Here is a 25,515-nt window from a genome sequence, read left to right on the forward strand (position 1 = left end):
CCGCCTGGTGATGCCTATCATGCGTTCCCAGCTGCCTCCCATGTGTGATGAGTGTGGTGGGTTGAAACTCCAAGTGCAGCCGTTGTGACTTAGGAAATTCTGTATTTCTTTGTTATTTGTGTCTGTACTGATTTTCAGTTCTTTACTTGCCCCAACAAAGTTGGTTCCACAGTCAGATCTAATCTGTTTAGCTGGTCCGCGAATGGAGAAGAATCTTCGTAAAGCATTTATGAAGCTTGAAGTGTCCAGTGATTCAATCACCTCGATGTGTATAGCTCTTGTGCTCATGCATGTGAAGAGTACTGCCCAGCGTTTGCTGTTAGCGAGACCTCCTCTGGTTCGTCGTGATGTGATTTTCCATGGTCCAAATACATCCAATCCGACATAAGAGAATGGAGGATCAGTACTGAGGCGGTCCACAGGTAAGTCAGACATTTTTTGTGTTTCTATCTTTCCTCTCAGTTTTCGACAGGTGACACAATGATGGATAATGCTACTAATTCTTCTTTTTCCACCAATAATCCACAGACCTGCAGCTCTTAAGGCACCTTCTGTGAAATGGCGTCCTTGATGTTGAACCTGAGAGTGATAATGTCGAATGAGTAAGGTTGTGACGTGACTACGACCAGGTAAGATTAAAGGGTTGACTTCATTTTTCTCAAAGGCTGATTGGGATAAGCGGCCTCCAATCCTAAGTAGGCCTGACTCATCAATGTATGGGCACAGATTGAAGAGAGGACTGTTTTTAGAGACATGTGTTTTTCTCTCAAGGCACCTTAGTTCATCCTGAAATGTCTCCTGTTGCAGGCTGCGTATTATGAGATCCTTAGCACTTTGCAGATCTTCTACTGAATGTGGTTTATGACAAATGTGCCATCCTCTGCATTCCTTTGATTTGTTGTCATTGCTGAAGGAGTGAGTGATGTGTTTTAGCCTTGAAATAGTATTTATAAGACGTTGCCAGTCTGAGAACTTCTCAAAGTATGAAGTGTTAAGTTTATGACAGATGACTTCAGTAGCACAAACACTGACCTCGGGGCGAATCTCAGCATCGGATTCAGGATCAACTAAGTCTATGGTAGTTGAAGGTGTTGTTTCATGTTCAACTGACTTGTACAAGAATGCTGGTCCTGTCAGCCATGTGCTGTTCATTAAGTTTTCAGCCGAGACTGATCTTGAAGCATGATCAGCAGGGTTGTGGTTAGTAGGGACATATTTCCACTGCTCAGGAGAGGTGGATCTTCTTATACGCTGTACTCGATTGTTCACATACACGTAAAATCTCCTTGATTCATTGTGAATGTATCCCAGGACAACTTTACTGTCTGAGTAGAAAGTGACTGCATCAAATTTGACATCAATCTCATCTGTGACAGTTTCAGCTATCTCTACTGCAAGTACTGCTGCACATAACTCAAGCCTTGGAATTGTAAGTTCAGGACGAGGAGTGAGCTTGGCTTTTCCATAAATAAACCCAACATTTATTTTCCCATCTGAATCAGTGGTCTTTAAATAAGCAACAGCAGCGATAGCAGTGATAGAGGCATCACTGAAAATGCACATTTCCTTTTTCTGTGCATTACTGAGAGTGGTGGGGGTGTATGCTCTGGAGATTGTAATTTTCTCCAGTTCTTTCAATGAATTTTTCCATGTTTTCCATTCCTTGAACATGTTGTCTGACAGAGGAGCATCCCAGTCACATGTCTCCATGGTGAGCTCTCTGAGTAAAGATCTACCTTTAATGATTACAGGTGCTGCAAATCCAAATGGATCAAATAGACTGTTCACTGTAGACAAGATTCCACGTCTTGTGTAAGGTTTCTCATCATCTGGCACCTGAAAGGTGAAGTTGTCTTTTGCAACATCCCAGCTGACCCCTAAGCTTCTCTGCATATGAGGAAGGTCAGCAGCAAGGTTTAAGTCCTTCAGGTTCTCTGCTAAATCGTCAGGAGGGAATGCTCTCATTACTTCAATTTTGTTTGAGGCTATCTTGTGTAGGCGAAGATTTGAAGCTGCCAGTATGGCTTGGGCATTTCTAAGGAGTGTGATGGCTTCTTGTTCGGTAGGTAGGGATACCAAAGCATCATCGACATAAAAGTTCCTCTCAATGAACTGTTTTACATCTGAACCATGTTCCTTCTCCCCTTCCAAGGCAGCTTTCTTGAGCCCATACATAGCCACAGCTGGTGAGGGACTGTTGCCGAAGACATGCACTCGCATTCTGAATTCCACAACTTCATTTTCTAGGTCATTATTACGGTACCAGAGGAAACGTAAGAAGTTGCGGTGGTCTTCTCTGACTACAAAGCAATGAAACATTTGTTGGATGTCAGCTGTTATGGCAACCTTTTCTTTTCTGAAGCGCAGCAAAACTCCAAGCAGGCTGTTATTCATGTTGGGCCCAGTAAGGAGGACACTATTCAAAGATACTCCATGATGTTGAGCACTGGAATCAAAAACAACTCTAATTTGATCTGGTTTTTGTGGGTGATAGACCCCAAAGATTGGAAGGTACCAGCACTCTTCATTTTTGGAAAGAGGTGGTGCAGGTTCTGCATGCCTGTTTTCAAACATCTTAGTCATGAACTCCAGAAAATGGTCCTTCATGCGTGGGTGTTTTTTCAGCGTACGTGTGAGTGACTGGAGCCGGTTACTTGCTTGTTGCCTGTTATTAGGAAGTCTTTGACGTGGGCTGCGAAAGGGAAGTGGAGCAACCCAGCTGTTTGATTCATCTTGATATACTTCTTTTTGCATTATCTTCAGAAAGACGAGATCTTCCATTGATGGAGCTAGTTTGTCATCATCTTTTGTGGACTGGAAGATATCTGTTGTATTGCTCTTTGTGTGTGTTGTTGCAAATTCTAGTTTCAAAGATGGTGCCAGTGAAGTCAGATGTTCATTGTAATGGCAAAACTTCTCTTTGATTTGAATATTGTTTTCACAGGGTTCCATTTGGCTTGGGCGTCCATTCATGAAAATGCTTGTTTTGAAAGTATTAATTTCACATGGTTTGTGGGCACCATCCTGGCAGACATCTCCTATTATTACCCATCTCAAAGCTAACTTCTGAGCGAAAGGAGCATGTCGAGGACCATTGCGCTGTTCCAATACTTTGTGCACTTCAATGATGTCTCTTCCAAGAAGAAGAAGAATCTCAGCTTCAGGGTCAAGTGGAGGTATCTTATGAGCTACTGATTTCAGGTGAGCATGGTTCCAAGCAGCATCAGGAGTAGGGATTTCGGCTCTGTTGTCGGGAAGTTCATTACACTCAATAAGTGTGGGAAGTGTAAAACTGGCACTGTCATTGATTGATTCTATAATGAAACCCTTTGCTCTGCGTCCTAAGATTTCTGATGTACCTGTACATGTCTTCAGTGTGTAAGGAGATGCATGGTCAATGACATTAAATTTGTCGAAGAAGGTGGATTTTGCTAAAGACTTGTTACTCTGGTCGTCTAGAATAGCATAGGTTTTCAACTTTATTTGAGGATGATCTTTACAATATATATTAACTAGGCAGATCTTGGAGCATGATCTTCCTCTGAAACCATTACCACAGACCTTTGTGCAGCTGGATGTGGCGACAGTTGTTATGGTTTTTTCATCATCCTCCCCGCCATGGTGTATCACAGGTCTGACCGTTTCATTTTTAGACCAGGGCGCTGGACCAGGATGAAGGGCTGCTATGTGTCTTTCACTGTCACATTCTGAACACTGAATGGTTGAGGTACAATTCCTGGCTTGGTGAGATGTTGAAGAGCAGCAGCGGAAACATATAGCGTATTCCCTTAAAAAGGCTTTGCGCTCATCTATGGGTTTTTCCCTAAAGCCTCTGCATTTGTGGAGCGGGTGTGGTTTCTTATGAATTGGACACTGTTTGCTGAAGTCTTCTCCAACCAGCTTAGATTTTACTGTAGGAATTCCATGCTCTACTTCAGTCTTGTGCACAGCAACAGGTAGTCTTTTTGCTCTGAAGGAAAACTTCTGTCCTGTGGGTTGCATTGTGTTTGGCAAATTGAATTTAAAACTGGGGTCATTTCTCATATGAGCCTCATTTCTGATGAAGGTGGAGAAAAATGAGAAGGGAGGAAAGCTGACATTTTGTTCTTGCTTATATCTAGACCCTTGTCGCATCCACTTCTCCTGGAGGGCAAATGGCAGCTTCTCAAGTATAGGGGCAATGCCTCGTGCAGTGTCCAGGTAAGACAAACCAGGTAAGTATCCATCCATTTTGGCAGATTCAATCTCTGACAGTAAATCTGCTAGTTCCCTGAGACACTGTGGGTCCCTATTAGAGATTCTAGGAAAGCAGTCAACTTTATTTAGGAGTGCTGACTCTATAGCTTCTGCAGAGCCATAGCACTGTTCCAGTCTTTCCCAAATTCTACTGAGCCCGACGGCAGGATAGTTAATATGAACTGATCTTATTCGGCGAGCGTGTTCGGCTGATTCTGGACCAAGCCACTTAGTCAGCAAGTCGAGCTCTTCAGAAGGTTTTAAGTTTAGGTCTTCTATTGCATTTGAGAATGTTGATTTCCATGCCAAGTAATTCTCTGGCTTGTCATCAAACTTTATGAGTCCAGCAGTGAGCAGGTCTCTGCGTGCTAAGAACTTGGCTAAATTGAATATCTCTGAGTTTTCAGGTTTTGCAGCATGTGGCTCATTTCCCACATCAGGTGAGTAATTCCTGTTTGAGTTACAGTAATTTGATGGGTGAGTGTAATGAATATTTTCTTCTTTTTCAGGTACTCGAATACTGTCATGTGTGTTCTGTGACTGAAAGAGTGGCTCACTGTATGAATTGACATGCTGAGGTGTTTCTTGAGAATTATGAATAGACTGCCTATAAGATGGAAGAGCATTTTGCTGTTCTCTGTCAGCCGACTGACGTAGTGGTGTTTGTTTTGAAGCTTGATGATGCTTGTTTTTGTAAGCATTTTGATCCTGAACATATTCATCAGTCCGCTTAAGTGCATTGAAAGTTGAGCTCTTTTGTTTACATTCATTTTCAGATGACTTTTCTATGTCAGCTCCATCAATGGCTTCATATGCTGTAGCTTCAGCTAAGGCAGCTTCTGCCTCTTTCTCTTGCTGGAGTGCTTCTAATGTAGCCTCTAAGCGTGTCTCCTCTACCTGTAGTTGAGCTTTCTTTACTTTAATTTCAATCTCTCTTTGTGAATATGCTGCTCTCGCTCGGGCAGCTTCAGCTTTAGCTCGAGCCTCTATTGCTATAAGACTGGCTGCTGATCTTCTTGAATGTGTTGATCTTGATGAATTGTGTGAATGTGAACACACTGATCTGGTTGCAAGGCTTATGTTTTCCTTTGATAGCATTTTACTGTAGATTGTTTGAGAAGAAGGAAGATAATTGACTGTTGTTGTAATCACTGTTGAGTATGTCTTTTCACTGTTCTGCCCTCACAATGGCCTCACTCTTCCCAAAGTTAGACAGACAGATAAACTCTTTCCAACACATAAGCTTGTGGGAGAATGCTGCTTTATTCCACACCACGATGAATATGTCGAAAAACAGAGTGAAACTACAGAAAGGAGATGTAAATACAATAGAACTACTTAGTTATCTCAAAAACATAACACTAACATGAATTCATGGTATATAGTTCTAAAATAGCTGAAATTCCACATTACTTAGCTTTATAAATGGTAAATTTAACAAACAACTGAGTAAAAATTAATCACAAACTTACAGACAATGCTTTCTACAGAGGATCACAAAATCAATGCTGCTTCAAGCTCCTTCTGTGTTGTTCTACATTTGATTGATGCAATTAACTGAATTTAACTGTCCATCATTAACTGTATTTTTTTAAAGAAAGCTACTATGTATTAGTATTAAATCAATAGCAAATATTAAAGATTAATGAATGATCCAGAACAGATGAGCTTACAGATAATAACAGTAGGTGTATATTTTAAAAATAAGTGTGTTTTTAATATACTGTGTCATTCTTGTCCTAACTTCATCAGTTACATTGAAAGCCACTGAGAAATAGTATTGGTCCTATTGTTATGATCTCTCTCTCTCTTTCTCTCTCTCTCTCTCCCTGCAGTTTCTCCAAGCTCTCTGAGTCTGATGTGAAAGTGTTTTTCTCAACACAAGGACCTCTGAGAGAGCAGGTTCAGTGGATTGTTGACCCTTACAACATCAGCCAAGGAGAACATTTAGTTTTAGAGCACTTATTCGAAGCAGACAGATGATTTGAGAACATTTCACTCAGTGTTCACAGTTAACAAAGCTAAAAAGAGAAATTGTGACTGCATAACCAGTTTATAAATATTAATCACTGTACGCTATCCAGTATCTTACCATCAGGCAAATTCATCACTTCCATAAATACAATTTATCGTGTTGAATATAATGCTTCACTTCCAAAACACACTTTCTCTCACCTGCATTTGGAATGACCAATCGCCCACCCAGATGGCCAAATACTGCACTCGTCTTCACATGTGTTTTTCCAGGATTGTGAGGTCCATTACCGGTGACTATGCTCTTCTTTCCATCTACTGTGGAGTAGTTTGGATGAAGGGTATCGGGAATGCTCTCGGGATGAGCTTTGACGTGGTATTCCGCCCGGTCGGCCACACCTAGTGAAACCATAAAGGAGCTCTGAACTTTGAGCTTTTCGGGCAGGGGGTCAAAGAGTTCTTTGTCTATGGAGTCGTGGAAACAGATCGGACTGCTGTATGTCTGGCCCACTGTTATATCGGGCTGCATGGAAGAATTCAGCAGGAGTGGATTGCCTGGGGAGATGAAAAGATAGTCTGTGATAATTAGTGTGTTTTTGTAGGATTGTTAAAACAGGCAAAGGGAAAAGAAGATGGTTAGATGAGGTCCTGAGGTGCCAACTCCAGTAATATCCAGTGCGTCAGACCGTGGCCTGAATTTCAAAGCGTGCAAATAGAAAAGGATTAAATATTTCATTGGATGTTTAAGCTAAAATATTCATTCTGTCAGCATTGGGAAGTGAAAAAGTCCTTTCAAAAAAGTGAAAAGATTTCTAAGTGTATGCGAGAAAAGTAAATGCATCTGCACAAGCTAAATAAGTAACAGGCGTATCGCTTTCAATAAATTTAGCTCTTTACAATCTAACCACCTAATTCTGACAGCATGGTGGTTCTGAATAGGTGCAATATATAAACTTTAATTCTATTCCTTTCTTTATATGCATTCTTTATATGTAGCTACAACAGAAGCAAGGTCAGTCCACAGAGAAGGGAGAAAAAAATAGCCCATTGAATTCACTCTGAGCTCTGATCAGACATTCGCTATGTGAATTTTTTATAACACCTCAAAGCTTAAAACTACCAAAGCATTTTAGTTCAAACAAACCGACCTCGGCAGTAAATGTATTTGTGTTTTTAACGGTTTATCACCACCTTTTAGCACAGTTCTTTAAGCACCTATAGATGTTTTCAGCAGTAACAACATAAACAAACGGTTTTCGTGGAACAAACTTCCATCCACAAAAAATCAATAACAACAAAATCCTTTTAGAGTAGTTTATTTCTGATAACAAGCTAAATAAATAACAAGTAGATTACCATAGTTCAAATTATAGCTAAAGCGTATCAAAAACTACACTTACTGTGTAAAACGTGTACTATATAAACAACATAAACAAACGGCTTTTGTGGAACAATCGGAACTTCAGACAAACTCTGCAAAGAAATCCTTTAGAAGTAGTTTATTTCTCAAAAAACTACACTGAGCTATTACTGTGTAAAATGTGTGCTATATAATGTATACAATATTAACTACTGATCGGCTGCCCAACCTCTATTCACATAGCGCTGATCCATGATCGCAGTCTCCATTCGTCTTTAGGAAACCAAAATGTTAGTTATTTTCGACAAGATATTTGTTCCAGAGTTCAGTTTATCCACTAACCAGACCATCAAACAAACAGAGACCGTAAGTTAAGTTCCACCCAGACTCGTAACTGTGACGACGCACGTGTGTGTCAGATGAAACCCCCTATTGCTTATACTTGAATCCGGCAGAAAGTTCCTCTCACTGGATTTGCACCTCACAGTATAATTCATTCACATATCTGAAGTACGCCTTAGTGACCTTTTTGTTTTTCAAGTTTTTAACTGTCGCCTCAAACAGCTCCTGGAAGGGGGTCTTCATCTCACACTGCTACTCTCTCACCTTTTCCAGTACACAACGTCACAAGGCCCCCGCGATTTATCCTGGTGCCAGAGCTCTAACATTTGAGTCATTTAGTCCTTGCTGGCCAGCTGCTACACAGTGAGGGGTGGGGAGCAGGAGGCTAATGGCTCTTTATTTTTAGGAAAATCGTTAATTACCACAGACTGGGCTGATCGGTGTCAGGCTTTTGGGATATTTCTAGTCATTGTGCTAAGGGAGGTCAAGGTTTTGCAACAGGGTGAGAATGGGGTTGTCTCCTTTAAAAAAGAAATGTAAAGAAACGTTATCTTCATGAGAATGTCTGTATCTCCATTCATTTTTACTTTACAACAATTTCTCCAGTTTAAACTCAGTGTCAATACTTTCAACTCAGTCTTTTTTATTAGTTAAAAAGTTCAAGGTGATAATAAAGTGAAATGAACTTAACCTTGAACATTAGCAACACTTTGATTTTTCTTGAAAAAGCTGAAAGATGGTTTCAATTTTATTAGGTATTATTACTGTGATTTTAAACAGTTCTGTTAAATTATAGTATGTTCAGAGGAAAGATCAAATAGGATGTGGAAAATACTGAAATTAGGGGGACATGGTGCTGAAAACATTCAGCAATGAACTTGATCTAGAATTTATTACAACTTGAAATTCCAGGTAGCAGAAAACTGAATCTGATTTTAATTTCATCAGACACACAGTACTATGCAAAATGCCACCATGCCACCATTACATCTGCTGTTTTTGCAATGGTGTATATTGACCTTATATAATGATTTCTAAGTCTCCTTTAAAATACAACCAGAAAATTCAAGACAAATAGTATTCATTAGCATACAGTAGCCTATAAAAATGTAGAGAAAAATCAGCTTTTTTGTATTTAGTGCGCCCTCGCTTTACACTTGGGCAATGGAATGAACTGAGGTTGTGCCGATAAGACGATAATATCGTGTATCGACAATCGTCAGACATATTGCCAATAGCGGGCTTTCATGATGATAGTTGGTAATAGTTATTATTATCATCATAGTTTTACATTAACGTGCGCATTGCGTGCTTTTCCTCGCATAAGAGGGTTTGTGGGCTTCACTTAAATGTGTGCAGCATGGACTCCTTCTAGCAACTGAACTTGTAATGCGCATGACTCTGACTCTTCCTCGCACATGAGCTTGTAGTACCTTATAATTTGGAAAGTTGTCTGTCCTCCTCCAGTTGCACTGATTTCATGTCAATGTGCTGTGCTTTTTTTTTGCACTTTTTTATTTCTGGAAGTGTTCTTTCCTCATATTCAATGGAATTAAACGCACTTGTAACATGTTCCCATGCAGATTTGTTTTCTTTTGTTAGTCATTCCTCCGGCACCAAGTGAACCAAACAGGATGTGTTATTAGGATTTACCCTCATCCACCCGTAACTCAATTTGTGTGTCTGTAAAGTTTCTCTTTTTCACTCTCTTTGCCATTATTGCAGTGAGGGAAAAAGCACAACCATGTGACGTATAAAGGGAGGCGTTGTCACCATATATGGTTCATTGGAGGCGTTTCGGAATGTAAATGACCATGAGCGTGCACAAGCATGGTGCTTAAGAACACATGGGATTTATCATCAAGGACTACTTACTGATGTCTGTACGAACCACGTGCGCACGTTTGATAAATCCCGAGTTTTTTGTATTTACGCACATACTAAAATTCATTCGTAGGTCAAAACATTTTCTACACAATGTTGATAAATGAGGCCCCTGGACTTTAATGACGTGCTCGGATTAATGACATAAGTTTAAAAAATGTTGCGGTCATGACAATGTTTCCCTTACCGTGGGTTCACACCAGCTGCGTTTGAGGCGTCAAAATCACGTCTAGTTGGCCACTTTTAGTTTGAGTTTACTCCCTTCATTCATGCGTGAAATTCTAATCATCGAGACATTCACACTGAAATATGCGCCGTGGGAGGGGCTTCTGCGACTCCGCTTGCTTCCTGTAATCACGTCACTACTAGAGCAAGCTCCTGATTGGTTAACCCGCGTTTTCCGCTGAGGTTAAACTTTTTCAACTTGTGCATTTGCCTCGGCAACGCTCAATTCGCGCCATTTGCACCAACTAGATGCGTGAATGAGGCAGAATCGCATATACCGCGCCGCGCTAAATGCCTCATTCGCGCCGCGACCCTAATTTCTAATTCTAATTCAGGACAGAAGGCATTTTATTATGAAAAGTGTTTAAAATTAATGGTACATATTACCTGTTTTTATTGTATCTATAATTGTATCTAAATTGTACCTACAGAGACCTTGGTGATAAAAGCTGGTGATGGCCTAAGACTTGCAGAGTACTTAAATAAACTATATTAAATGGTTTAACTTTTTACATTGTCACCATTCATAAAAAAATTCTTCCATGCATCTCTTCAAAAGAAAGATCTGATCACTGCAGGACAGGAAATCGTTAAACTACAGAGACAAATAAAAGAGAAAGACAGCTGGATGATAGGAGTTAAAAAAAAACCTGTAGTTGGATACCTGGCGGATATTAAAATGACTGTCTAAGGTTTCAAAGCAGGCCTAATGTGAAAAGACAGACAAAAGTCTCACACTGTTGCTTGTGACGAGGCACGTCGGCTGGAATACTGGGGAAAATGGCAACAGATGTCATGTAGGAAAATAAAACAAAAGTATGTGAACCGATATCCAATTATGAATTACAAAAAAGTCCTTACTGGAAATAAAAGAGTTTCAAATAACATTAAAGGCGGGGTGCATGATTTTTAGGGCCGTGTTTGTTTAGGTGATTTCAAATGTCAACACTGGCTTTCAGAAATCATGCACCCCACCTTTAAATGCATTCGTAAAACTGCATACATATCAATAACAATACCTAAACATCCGCTTGTGAAATGAAACTCCTTAGAAGAGCTTTAATTGAGCTATTTCTCATTCTACACCTCGTGCCATTAAATCAACATCTAGCATGCTTACTTTCCCATTGCGAAGGGTTTGGTCTTGCCTGTGAGCTGATGGGAAATGGTATGGCTGTCGATGGAGCGCGCTGCGGGAGGCAGGGAGAAAGTTGGCCCTTTTTAAATAGGATTGATGACCTGACAGATGCAGCTCAGCTGAGCCTTGATCCCCTCTTTCCTGTTGCATGCAAAAGGGGGGTGTCATCTTGCCAGGCCTTGAGCATAGTAAACACAAGCTGCTAGTCGCAGCTTCAGCGCAGCCTTTCACTGCGCTGTCACAAGCAGCAAGGATTGATTACCCTGTGTGGCGATGGCTATCACTTTCTCTGACCCAGAAGTGTCAGTGAGAGTAATATAAATGCGTGTAGTGGAACCAAGTGCAGGTCATGTGACCACAGACGGTCTTATCAACAGAAGTTATTATCACGGCTGACAAAAATATCAGAATTGATGCTCAACCTAGCATGCTTTACACATTGAACTGTCAGAGGATTTGTGATTGTCTATGCTGAAGAATCAGAATCAAATTGTATGTGTCTTATGAAAAATAATATGTATTTTAGAAAACGTAAGCATACATATAAAAAAACGAAGTGTGCATAAGTTATTAGTACTGTGTATCGCCAACAATTAAAATTTCCCGATACGATACCTATCCTGATAGAAGGCCACAATATGATATGATGCGCGTCACGATGCACTGTATTTTTGAATTACATTTTGTTTCGAATTTAGTAACATTACTATTATTATTATCTGTTTATTGTACATTGAATAAGAAGTGTTGTAACAGCTGTGATTTTGCCATTCATTTATTAGCTTTTGCTTTGAAACAACTGATGTTGTTTCAAAGCAGTTTTAAAAAGATAGTGCCTTACACTAGGCATTATATATTTCCCTCATATATTTCTTTTATATCTATAAATATGCATTCAGAATAAATACTATTGCTCTATAGAAATCATATTATTAATGTGACAGCTATTTGAACTATATTGAAATAGCTCTATACTGTATCTCGTCTCCTGCCTAGCAGCTTTTCACCTGCAGCTCTTAGTCAAGTTTCTTCCCAAATGCGATTACTAAAACAAAAAATTCCAAGGACACATCTTTCTTTTACTCTAAAGCACATTGATCAACTTCTGTCAGGTCATCAAAAATAAAGCTGCCATTGCATATGGGTCATTTTACAGAAAAGGTGGAATTCGGGTGATGGAAATTTGCTTAAATTAACTTCTTTCAACATACCCAAAACTTCTTTAATAGCATTAATTAACTTGTCAAATCTATGAATCTGCAAAACGGGAGGTTAATCTATTTTTCACTTTTTAATACATTTTAATAAAGAATCCATGAGTCATTTATTTTTCATTGGTGTTACCTGTGATTTAAACAACATTAATGTTGATACTAAATATTTTTTCTCACTAGCTTGTGTATTTAGTTAAAGGTTGAGTAGAGGAATGATAACAGCAAGAACAATAATTGATTATTAATATTTGTTTAATTAAATTCTTCATCTTATACCCAGCATTGTATGAAATTATTTGATTCTCAGTTTGACTTTTTTCTTTAAAACCAACAAAAACAAAAATATTCAACCAAAAAGGCTTTGATGCAAAGACTGTAATATCAACAACAAAATATTGCTAGAAAGTACAAGAAAATACATTTATAACACCAAAACTAGGTTTAACACTAATGACACAATGTAACACCAATGACACAATGTAACACCAATGACAAAATTAGAATATAATAATAGATAATAAATATGATAAAACTTATAAACTTTCATAAAATTTTCCATCTTGTTTTGTTTTTATGCTTTTATGTTGGTCAGTTAAAGGAATAGTGCTTAGGAAGTACTCATTAGAGAAGTAACACTAATGACGGTAACACCAATGATGGTAACACCAATGACAATTTACAGAAAAAAACGAGTATTTTAACAAAATGACTGCCATTAGCCATGTGCTAATTCATCAGAGATGTAACAAAAACATACTTATTCAGTATAATGTATTTTTATGTAAAGATTTTAACACTCCCAGCTATAAAAAAGAGTAACACTAATGACATCCAAAAAATCTTATCTCAAAATTCTTAGATATATCATGATATTTTAAACAAATAAGGTAAGACATCTCACAAACCTTTTGCTTTCCTCCACTGCACTTCTTTCACTGACCTCTTGACCCATGAAAAACGTCAAAGAGCTGATGCATTGTTTCAAAATAAAAGTGCTTTGGGTAGGGTAACACCAATGACATAAATTTGGGGGACAAATATTTATTTGATATTATTCATATTAATCGTGTATTTTTGCCATGTCAGTGTTGTAGTAAATTCATACAGGATTAAAGGTAAATGTAAATTAGATTTGTACACAGGAATTTTCAGGATCAGACATTTTAAAAAAAGTTTAAAAAAGGGAAAAAAATAAAAATAAAAAAACTCTCATCATTTTAAGGACGGTCTATATTTATTAAATATATATCATAATGGGATTATTGGGTCAAATTAAATGATTAAGGGGTCTGCAAAAGCAAGGGACAAGCATTTCCACCTTTTTTTGTATAATGACCATACAGAAATATTAAGATTCTGAATGAAAACAAACTTGTCTTTTAATATATTTTTTAAAGCATTAAGATGATAAAGGTCGACAATTTTACAAGATGATCACAGTGAATTTCTGTCCCCAAAGCTCAAAGCTCTTTCTAATCTCAAGTATTTATAGATGAAGATATGCAATACTCTTGTGTGAAACATTTCATATTCTTTTACTGTTTGCAAACAATAGATCATAAATTATGTTGGTTAACACCCCCGAACTTGGAGAAATAAAGACAATTCCCTTTCTCAAAACTCCCTTTCTCATCTTGAGGGTGTCTACTTTGTTTAACTTCAAGAACAGTATGTGTGCTTAAACAAGAAAGAACTGACCTTGTCCTCAGCGGGAAAAAAATAGTCAGACAATAAACAGTGTACACGAACCCTTTCAAATGAATAAAAAATGTAATAATAATAATATGATAATAAAATGTAACAATAATGAAATTCCACTACTGTCCCAATTTTTTATACAGTATGGGGTGGTTCCAAAACAGGGATTAGCTTAAGCCATGACTAGGCCTTAGTTTAGTGAGGAAATATAATTAGTTTTAACAAACATGCATTACTTTTGTGTATTTTGAGGCAAACAGGCACTGATGAATTTTAAGATATGTCAGTGCAAGTTGTTATTAGTTTGGACAGCGCTTACATTTATTTTAGTCTAGAACTAGTCTAATCCCTGTCCGGGAAACCGCTCATATGTGTCACAATTTGCAAGAAAAAAGTGAATCACTTTATCAACTGTGAACTCTTACCTTGTCTGGTGGTTTTGAAGTTAAAGGACTGGAAGCCCCCAGCAAGAGCAGATGAGTCAATGACGTCCACTCCATACTCACTCTGACTCTTCCTGTAGAGGGTGATGGCCACGATGAGAACAACCACAGCAATCACCCCCGCAGACAGCCCAGAGTACAGCGCAACATCGATAGAGCTCTCCATACCTGGTACAAAGCCATAGACATGCACACACTGAGGCTTAATGGGAAAACTGACATTTACTGTATAAATCGTTCTGTTACAAATGTCAAAATATGTACCCAATCTGTCATTGGGGCACTACCCTTTAATAAGGTCTTAATGTGTACCATTTGGTACATATATGTATACATTTGGCACCTCTGAAATTCTTATACTAATAAGCTCCCTTTGGTACCAGTATGTATCTCTAAAGTACTATTAACTCTTTCATATTAAGAGCAAAGCTGTACTTTTTGAAAGGGTACCGCCCTAGTAACAGCTGGGGTACATTTTTTTCTAAAAGTGTGCGAACGTTAATTATTTTGTGTCCGTATGGTTCAAATAAATGTAAAAGGGTTAAAATTTCAAAATAAATTTGCAGATTACTTGCGTAAATTCTCTTTTTTTAAGACCAAGTCTAAAATTTCTGGTTTTAGTTCTGGTTATATATATATATATATATATATATATATATATATATATATATATATATTCATAAAAAATGTGGAATAAAATATAATCATCTAGTTTAGCATAATATGATTTTTACATACATTTTTACATAATTTGTCAAAGATTATTTAGAAAACAGAGCGGTTTTCAGCATATGTCAGGACAAATTTTACAAAAATGCATTTAAATTTACATTTAGAAATAACTAATAAAATTATATTAAATTTTTTTTTTTTTAGGATTACGCTTACATGCCATCAAGGTGGATGAAATATTTAATATTTCTTATTCTTTGGCGCAATTGGCGGTTACACCATTTGACATTTTTAGGTCCATTCAGTCTTAACTTTCATAAAAATGGTGCAAATGTAATTTTTTTATTGCATAAAATTAACATAAATACACAATGTGCATTGAAACAAACCTGATGCATGCTTTTAAAACAAGTTTTTTTAAAAGATTTTTTAATTCTTGCCAAACCGTTTTTGTCACTGCCCAATGTATCTGATAAACATCTTAAAAAACATTTATATACTGATGTGTAATAATTTATTCAAATTCTCATGCAGCTGCTAGATTGTATTCCGAAATCAATATAAAATATCACTGTCTAAGTGAAAACACAGTTTTATCATCTTAAATGAAACATTAAAATATGAAATCATGAAAGTTACTTTTCTTAAAAAGTAAAAAAGTTTCTGTTTTTGAGGGTAATTTTTTATGGCTCCATCATGCAGATGCAATGCTTTTGCAGCCCCAAACATTTTGGAAACAAGCTGTCTCACCTGGTCACTGTAATTAGACTTGCAAATATTATAGACTTCACAAATATTTGTGAAAACAAAACCGGTGCATTATGCACACGTTTAGCATTGTATAAAGACACGTAATGGCAGTTTAGGAGGTGTGAGTTCCAGAGCTCCTTCTACTTTAATAACTGGCAGTGTGGTGTGCAAGCACCCCACGCAATCCTACATCTGTTCAGCTGGCATCTACAGCAGTGGCCCAAGTGACCTCTGCACCAGGTGGTTCGGGCACGCAGAAATCGCAAGATCACAAAGGACACACCAGACATAAATCATGCCGTGAGAAGAGGGGTGTATTTATAAATCTACACAGCTGCATTTTAGATAGTCTGACACACTACACACGGTTAAACAGGATTACGTGTTTCTGACCGATGGCAGAGGTGAAACAATCACACGTCCATCATGCTCCAGTCAGTTTTAATTAACTCAACGAACACATCGGGGTACAAAGTCAAAGGATCACAATATTGTAATAGCATGCATCTTAAATCAGGTGATGCACAAACAAGCACATGGTACTTACACACATACTGACAGAGGTGTCAAGTAACGAAGTACAAATACTTCGTTACCTTACTTAAGTAGATATTTTGGGTATCTAAACTTTACTTGAGTAATTATTTTTCAGACGACTTTTTACTTCTACTCCTTACATTTTCACGCAATTATCTGTACTTTCTACTCCTTACATTTAAAAAATCGCCTCGTTACTTCTATTAATTTCAACTTGTTTTCTTTTTTACATTCCGGCTTGTCATCGTTAAAAAAACCTATCTTGATAAATTGCATCATCCAGATGAAGGCGATTGTGGTTGGATGAGAAGTATAAACATACACCATTCCGACTCCCTATTGGTTTGTACGCAATCCCCGCCCCCCAGCTGACTGCAGATGATCAAAAGTTTGTTCGATAGCGCTGCACAGAGAAACATAAAAGAACCGCGAGAGCGATTAGAAAGCATGCAGAGTGTCTCCCCTCGCGATGCTTTGATATCATCCGCCATCTGTTTGTACAGTAACAGAACGCGGCATTCTGTCTTCAAATGGAAAAGTACGAAATTAAACTCGCGCATCACTTTCAGGTCAGTTCACATTCATAGCTGGCTGCTGACACCAACTCATCTGTGTGATTTAAATAGTGTAACAATACCAATTTATATCATGTAACTTCAGTTGTTCAACTTAAATGACATTGTGCTGCGTTGCGTTTTGAAGCATGGCAAAGATATCTAGGCTAAAGACATTGTTGTTTTGTATATGCTAATAACTGCCATAAATTTTATTTGCATTAACAAAACCTACTTAGCTGAATGCTTGAGTGTTAAATCAATGAAACACATAACCATACATACCAACTTTTGCTTTTGTTAATAGACATCAGCTGTTTCCTTAAACCTGACTTTTAATTTACTTACAATAAAGACATTTAGTAATTCTCCAAAATTGCTTGAATTTATACTGACTAAAGTAAAGTATACAAAAGTCCATTAGCTACACAAGTACAGATGCAGAAATATAGGCTATAATATATAATTGCATATTTGCTGTCAAAATACATATATAAATGATAACAATAGCATATTTGTATTCTCACACATACTATAGTTGTGTGTGATTTTGTTGTGTTTTAACTAAAGAGGGCACCACTGTAAAAGTTTGGCACTGCTCTGAAGATTGACTTTTTGCACCATTACAATATTTATAGGCAACTAGTCATTATATCTTCCTCTCTATGGAACACATGTTAATGCTCAGTAGTACACATATATGGATCTTTAATGCAGTTGTTATCAAACATTTTTTGCGGCCTCCCTTGTGTACAGTGGATTGAAATAAATATTCTAAAACTTAAAATTTGAATTAAACAAAACATATTAAATTATACAAATATATTGCTTTAGTTTAGTAGCCTTATTTTTCTGAGGTTTAATTACACAGAATTTATAATAAAGTAATGTATTTCATAAAATATTATAAAACTGGGGCCCCTGGCACCATCTGGCGACATCCAGTTTGAGAACCACTGCTTTAATGTATTTGTTTGCATTGTATTGTAATGCGTTCATTTTTAATGGGCATATACCGTATGTGGTTGAAACAGATAGCCTAGTGCAGGGGTAGGCAACATGGAGTGCCGATGTACTGCAGTGTTTAGCTCCAGGTCTAATCAAGCACACTTGAACAAACTAATAAAGGTTAAAGTCACCTGAAACTACAGGTAACCAAGGTTTTATAAGGGTTGGAGCTAATCTGCAGGACATCGACACTCCAGGACTGACGTTGCCTACCCCTGGCCCTAGTGCATCCCACATTTTTTTAACATTAACATTTTAATAACACTATAGTTATTATGGCCTTTAGAATTTTTTTTTAGAGAAGATAGGGTAGTGCCCAAAAGGCCCCTGTGGTGCGGCCTAGGCTTTTTTCTCTAATGACATTTTTTTCTTTACATTACTTTTACTTTTATACTTTAAGTAGTTTTGAAACCAGTACTTTTTCACTTTTACTTGAGTAAAAAGCTTGAGTTGATACTTCAACTTCTACAAAAGTCTTTTTAAACCCTAGTATCTATACTTCTACTTGAGTAATGAATATGAATACTTTTGACACCACTGCATACTGATAATGATGTTTAAAATATGGTTCAAATAATATACAGAGGAGAAATGAAGAGACATACAGTCATATGCTTGATGAAGTGAGTTAATATTCAATGTCTACACTTCATTGCTTTCTCTTAATATAGCACATGTTCAAATGCCATACCAAATCAATCACGCTGTCTTATCTGAAAGGACATAATAGATTTTGAGTAGCACTTTGAAAATCTCTAATATGGGTGAGCACAAGAAATGAAGTTGATAGATTTTCTAGTTAATACAGATGTCTGTAAAATTGAAGGACTTAAATGGACTAAACTTCAAAAAAAAAAAATCAATGTTATAAATGTATACATTCAAACTGTATGACTTTTCTTGTTAATCTTCTGCATTTTTTACCTGTTTTAAACATAATGATGTAGTGTAGATATTGTATGAGCACATTTATGATGTGGTTGAGCTTATCTTAATTTAAAAAGTAGTATAAATAGCTAGATTTGGGCGTATTATTATCATATTCTTGACACAGGATATTTCAGTTTATTTACTTATGAGTGATTCAAACTAGTGATCATTTTCCATACAGCAGACAAGAGCTAGCTTAGTTTTTAATTCCCTCATCTGTATGGTAATTAAGAATAGGCATGAAATGCGAGGGAGAACTCACTCTGGGGCTTTAGGTCATGCATCAGCTTCCCGTCTGCAGGGAGGAAGAAACAGAACGAGAGAGAGAGAGAGAGAATTACAATCCATCCCCATATTACGTATTACAAATATACTTTCTAAATTACATCATGGGTGGATGTCCAACTGCAGGCTATGCCAGCATCAGCTGTGGATATAGTTGCTCTGCATTGTTGCCATGGGAAGCAACTGGCAGATGGTTTTGGATCACTTAGGCTGCGGGAATTTTTCTTTCCTTCATTAAGAAGGTGAAATCGGAGAGGTTTATTATCAAAACCGCTATGAGGGAGATACTGAGAAAGATAAGGTGCACTAATGCAGCTGGCTTTATTTTAGCAGAAAGTGCGATCATTTACACTTTGTTTTCCGGCAATGAGCAGCATTAAGCTGTATTTGAAGATTTGAGTATTAAGCAAGCAATGACATGAACAATAAATGATGATGATGATGTCATCGATTGATAAATTGATTGAAATGCACACTATAAGAAAGGATGTTTTAACTTTTTACACATTTTTGTGTTATGCTATTTAACACATTATGTGTCATTTTGTGTAAAAGTAAGACAAAATGTGTCGTTCCAATAATAACCATGATGTGTGGATTCTGGGCCAATGTATTTAGTGTGTTGTCCCAAAACTTACACTGATTGTGTTGTTTTTAACACATCCGTTCTAAGAGTGCACGAGATGGTTATGATGTTATTCACATACTCACTTTGTGAACATAGCCCGCCTGTGCAATTCTCCGTGCTATGAGCGTCTCCCTCGCACATCTTGCCTCTGTGCCGGGGTGGTGGGGCATTGCACTCCCTCCATCGCTGCCTCTCACACTGGGCGCTACACATCGTCCACTCTGCCCATTCCTCCCAGACTCCATCTACTGCAGAGCACAGGGTTGCCATTTATAAAAGGACCAGCTGCTCTGTGCATTAACAACAGCTGATCAAAGAACTTATGCGATTTCTAGACACTTAATTAAAAGTTTCTTAAAGAAATTAATTGTTTGAGATGGTCCAGTTTGTCAGAATTATATTAGCTACTTTTCAGCAAATTTCTATGTGGTTTAGCAACTACGAACACTTTAAGCCCTGTGCAATTTTAACAATAAATGAATTGAAAACATTTTTACTCTGACTAGTTCCAGCTTTAACAGTTTTTTGACAGCATTGGTTTAAATATTCACAATTAATTACTGCTTTTAGGCTTTTTCAGGTTGACAAGATGTCAGTTTGACTGAAAATCACACTTCAATCCTGAGCACTTTTGTCCATTGGCAGTGGCGGCCGGTGACTTCTCTTCCGAGTGGCGTAAACAAGGCCGCCTTAATGCACGGGCTTACCTGGGCTGAAGCCCAGGGGCCTCCCAAGTTCAAGGGCCTCCCAAGTTTGCGTTCATGATGCGCTGAAAAGGTCATATTGTTTTGTAACTTGTCAGGTTTTCTGTCAATCACTCTAATTGCACGTTTCATGGCTGCTGATTGGTCCGTTGTAACTTAACGTGAAATAAAATGTTAGACGTAATATATTTTTTATTCCGCGTAATATAATTAAGTGCGCGTTGTCAACTTGACATTCCTGCACGTTAGACTGAGTGTGACAGAGAAATAATCCACCAACAAATGAAAGAGTAATTTCTGAAATGTCATAATAAGCACCAGTGAGGTGCAGGTCTCTCTCTCTCTCTTTCTTGCGCGCGCTCGCTCGTTCGCTCTCTCTGTGCTCGCCTCGTTCAGCTGAGTCTCTGCATGCAGAAGTCTCTCCAAACGTGCACAAGAAACTGTGCCGCTAAATTAAGAAAGGAGTTCCCGCACATAATGCTGTTAGTTGTTATAAAGTTTAAGTTTACTCGCGTTTATATCAGTGACGCGTGCGCAGCTGGAGGGATGTAGTTTGACGCGACGTTAGCTCACAGTACACACATCTGTTGGTAGAAAGACGAGAAAGAGACGCAACGGTAAAGGTGCAAGTCTAAGAAAGTAAAGAGCGACAAGACCATCTCAAATGATCATCCCCTGATAGCACCATTCATATTTATAATCTCATTATCTAAAGATCTTATATACAGGTATGTTCCCTGTCTGTCTTCATACTTGGTCGTTTTACATGCTTATGTATGCATAAATACTAAATACAATGCATACTATATCTTCAATAGCCTACAAAATAAATAAATGATTAAAAAACAAGATTCTGTCTATAAAGACTTATCTTTTGTTATCATTAATGCATTTAACAAGATTCTGTCTATAAAGACTTATCTTTTGTTATCATTAATGCATTTTCACTTTAAAACTAACTTTAACTTATTATATGTTTAAAACTGTGGTGAGCATTTAGTTAGTGAGTGGCAATTTTCTGCAAATGTGCATATTCCAAAAACTATATAAATATAAAGCTTATAAACATACCGTAAAACTTCAAATAATAGCCGAGTCCCAAATAGACGCCTGTCTCTTTTAGACGCCTGGTGTGACGACAGGTTTGGGTAAATAAACGCCTGTCTCAAATAAAGGCCTGGTCTGTTCTTTAGTTTCGGGTTGTATTTAATCTTCTAAAACCCGTCAGATAGTCTGTTTAAGACAGTTCTATGGTGCAGATTGAACACGCTAAAGTTTTTTTTTGCTTACCGGCAGATGTCACGTGACAGACGCAGTCGTTCCTTTACTCATCACTATGACAACACAACAAGCTTCGTCGCCAGAATTGAGGTGATGATGACAGTAGCGAAGTGGCAATCGAGGGAGTCAGTACTTTTCCCGGTGGGCCGGTGGTGTTTTGGGGCCGCTGATAATAGCCGGGCTTTCAGTCTTTTGTCATGCATGCACTCCCGCCACACATTGTATTTCTCACGCGGAAACACTATTTATCATATTTAATATGCTGCAGCGCCTAAAATGTATCTGACCGCACTGCTCTCTCTCTCTATCAAGCCCGTCTTCCCTAGAGTTCTAGTCGAGCGAGCCAATACAAAAAAAGAAAGAGGCTACACAACAGCCAATCAGAAAATAGCACTGTTGTATCTGGGTAAGATTTCACGCAACAACCAATAAAAAAACATATCATTGTTTGCTTTATTTATACTGCCAATAATTTAAGACTGTTGTTATTACACGAACTAATTTGTTAAACACATTCAAATTAAAAATAAAACGTAATATGTGGTAACCTCCTGCTGTCATGCTGGAAAAATTAAATTAAAAGCCTGTCTCTTATAGACGCCTGTATCTTTTAGACGCCTGGTGTGATGATAGGTTTGGGAAAATAAAAGCCCGGGCTATTATTTGAAGTTTTACGGTATATACTTTCACACATTTTGGTTTTATTATCACCACATGTTGCTGTGTGTGGTTGTTAAATAAAGTGTCTTGTGTTTATGCTCAAGTGGGCTCAGGGCTCAAAGAGGGAAAACTCACTGTTGTATGTCTCGAAAGAAACTAATGCATTTTGATATGTAGATTACCTAGATATTACACTTTAAAAAAATTAGACCATAAATCGAGGGGAAGGGGGGCCTACAAAACCTCTTAGCCCCGGGGCCTCACATTAGGTTAAGGCGGCCCTGGGCGTAAATTCAATGTGTTCGGAGAGTCATGTGTGTGGCTAATCATGTCAACATATGTGTTCGGTGTGTCATAAACCTATGTGCATCATGCGTCATGTCACAAAATATGTGCCTGCTGCAGACGCATCAAATAGGGTTTATGATAAAAGAGACGCTCAAGGGGGTCGCACACAGCTCAGCGCCGCTCTAAAAAAAAAAAAAAACTAACACATTGTTTTCTATGAATATACGCACACCGGCGCCGCCGCCCAGCTTTGACTCAGGAAGTTGCTCAAATCCCTGTCGCGCCACATAGCGCCACTCACATAGTTTAACATTAAATAACATCATTTGTCCCAAGTCATTAATGATTAACATTGGCTGCTAACGTATATTTTGCATTTTGAGGTAGACGCTATCTGACGAAATGCTATTTAATGTGCACTTCCGATTTACGATACCTCTGAGTTGTCCTAGATGCAAACTCGACGCGGCGTGACGCTGAGCTGCGCGGCCGGTGTGCGATCCCCTTCACATTCACAAAATACTCGCAAGACATTAACTTACCACTAAACTCTGATTACACATGAGATTAAGCGAGTATCTGGCAAACACAAGCATCTCTTTTATCATAAATACCTTCGAAGCTTCTGCAGCAGGCACTTATTTTGAAATGACACATAGCTTCACATGAAGCGCCGAACACATGAGGAGCTAATTATGGGCTAAACACACATTCTCACTTCCCAAGGCGTCAAAATCTGAAGCATGTTCAAACGCCTTCAGCGTCAGTATGAAGACGCGAAGGGTGCCCCTATGCGTCACTATATCGACGAAATGGGAACTCCGTTGCTTTCATGCTAATCCCTCAGCGTCAGATATAGACGAAAGGGAATCCCAGAAGGTGATGCCGTCACGTTATGCAACGATCGGCGGGATCGTGCCGCTTCTGGACGGTGGCTACTCAATTTTTTCCCAATTTTTAAACCATTGTCGCTTGGGGTTGGGGTTAGACTTGGGGTTTGGATGTCAGTTTGTTTTTACTTTTTGTCTTCTGATTTTTAAGCCACTGTTGCTTGGGGTTAGAGTTCGGGTTTGGGTTAGGATGTCTGTATTGGTTTATACTTTTTTCTTCTGATTTTTAAACTATTGTCGCTTGGGGTTAGTGTTAGCGTTGGGTTTGGATGTAATTTTATGGAACAGAACGTCGTTCTGGCCCCAACCCCAAGCGACAATGGTAAAGAGTTTGGAACAAAAATTTAGTAGTTACCGTCCAGAAGTGACATGATCCTGCCGATCGTCGCATAGCGTGACGGCATCACCTTCCGGGATTCCCTTTCGTCTATATCCGACGCTAAGGGATTAGCATGAAAGCAACAAAGTTCCCATTTCGTCGATATAGTGACGCATAGGGGCACCCTTCGCGTCTTCATACTGACGCTGAAGCCGTTTGAACATGCTTTAGATTTTGATGCCTTGGGGAGTGAGAATGGGTTGAAATACATGTTTTGACAAGATTCGCATTGTGCGCCCTCGAAAAACAAGTCACCGGTCGCCACTCTCCGTTGGTAACCAAAAAATGTTAACTCCTTCTCTGCCGTTGACGAGTTATCTCGTCAATTAAGAGAAAACGTTTTTTTTTTTTGCCAATTACGAGTTTTTACAACAATCCATATTTCCGCAATTATCCACCAGGTGGTATTCTTACCCAACTTAAAAAACACTGAAGCATCCACTAAGGGCAACAGTAAAAACTTCACAAAAATGCAAGTATCTCAGCTATTTGCTCAAAATTTTGGTATTTTTGAAGAAACATACCCATATTTGAGAGGTGATAAAAAGAGAGCAAATGAAGATAGGATGTTATTTCTATTGATATATTGTATGTTTATATATTTAAAGAAGAACAATGCATTAAACTTTGTGAAAATCATAAAAAACGCTGGCTGGCAACTTTTTTTAAAAAACGCTGGCGGAGTTAACATGATAAAATTTATTAGTGGCACAATTGTTGGTCATAACATTTCAAAATATATATACTAAAATCTATATGATTTTTTAAATAAAAATCTTCATCTCCACACTGAAAACATTATTCATTCAATTTACAAATTTTTTTAAGGTAAGTGGTCGCGATCAATTTATTTAAGCTACATTTAAACAAAAAAAAATAGAAAAACAAAACAAAAAACTTTTGTTTAAATGTAGCTTAAATAAATTGATTGCAACCACTTACCTTAAAAAAATTTAAGTGGAGGAAATTTAATGAATCATTTTTTTTCAGTGCATCCTATTAGACTGAAAGACTCAAAACTTAAATTTCAAAATATTCTTGACTTGTTCTACACTGTCCTCCAAATGATGCAAAGAACCTTGCTGGGTAAATTATTTAATCTCCATTCATCACCAGTATCATTTCATGAGGGAGTTAAGTCATCATGTTAGGCTGAGCAAATACAACTAAGCCTCTTTGCCAACTTACAGATATTTTTCCCCTAAATCCTTTGTTTATATATACACAAACTGGAAAACGAAACATCTTTATGTGAATTTTTGTGAATTTTATAGGCCACTCCCAAGGCTATTCATGTTTCTGTTGAAATTAATATCTCATTCAGGATCATGTGTTTTGCTGCTTGTACAGATAAATTAACAAAAGAAAAGGAAATAATATTCTGCCTAATTGGACAGATGCCTGAGAAGTTTAGGGAATAAACATTTTAAGTAAA

General features: G+C 37.9%; 1 protein-coding gene and 1 long non-coding RNA gene across 5 annotated transcripts in view; one reads left to right on the top strand and one right to left on the bottom strand.

Moving 5' to 3' along the window:
• Positions 1-6,208, top strand: part of LOC129440097 (uncharacterized) — a 53,757-nt gene extending 47,549 nt beyond the window's left edge. Inside the window, exon 3 of the long non-coding RNA XR_008643005.2 lies at positions 6,072-6,208. This is a non-coding gene — a long non-coding RNA (uncharacterized lncRNA). The remainder of the gene's footprint in view (positions 1-6,071) is intronic.
• The window catches only part of unc5db (unc-5 netrin receptor Db), a 248,206-nt gene that overhangs the window by 44,795 nt on the left and 177,896 nt on the right, over positions 1-25,515 (bottom strand). For 2 of the 4 annotated variants that reach the window (XM_055199193.2, XM_055199190.2), the window contains exons 7-10: positions 19,962-20,126; positions 19,228-19,260; positions 14,497-14,682; positions 6,412-6,765 (exon numbers count right to left, since the gene is read on the bottom strand). In XM_055199193.2, the coding sequence (XP_055055168.2) occupies positions 6,412-6,765; positions 14,497-14,682; positions 19,228-19,260; positions 19,962-20,126 (738 nt within the window). The remainder of the gene's footprint in view (positions 1-6,411; positions 6,766-14,496; positions 14,683-19,227; positions 19,261-19,961; positions 20,127-25,515) is intronic. The other 2 variants (XM_055199191.2, XM_055199192.2) reach the window with 2 other exon arrangements.

This window comes from Misgurnus anguillicaudatus, chromosome 22, assembly GCF_027580225.2.
Source record: "Misgurnus anguillicaudatus chromosome 22, ASM2758022v2, whole genome shotgun sequence".
Lineage (NCBI taxonomy): Eukaryota > Metazoa > Chordata > Actinopteri > Cypriniformes > Cobitidae > Misgurnus > Misgurnus anguillicaudatus.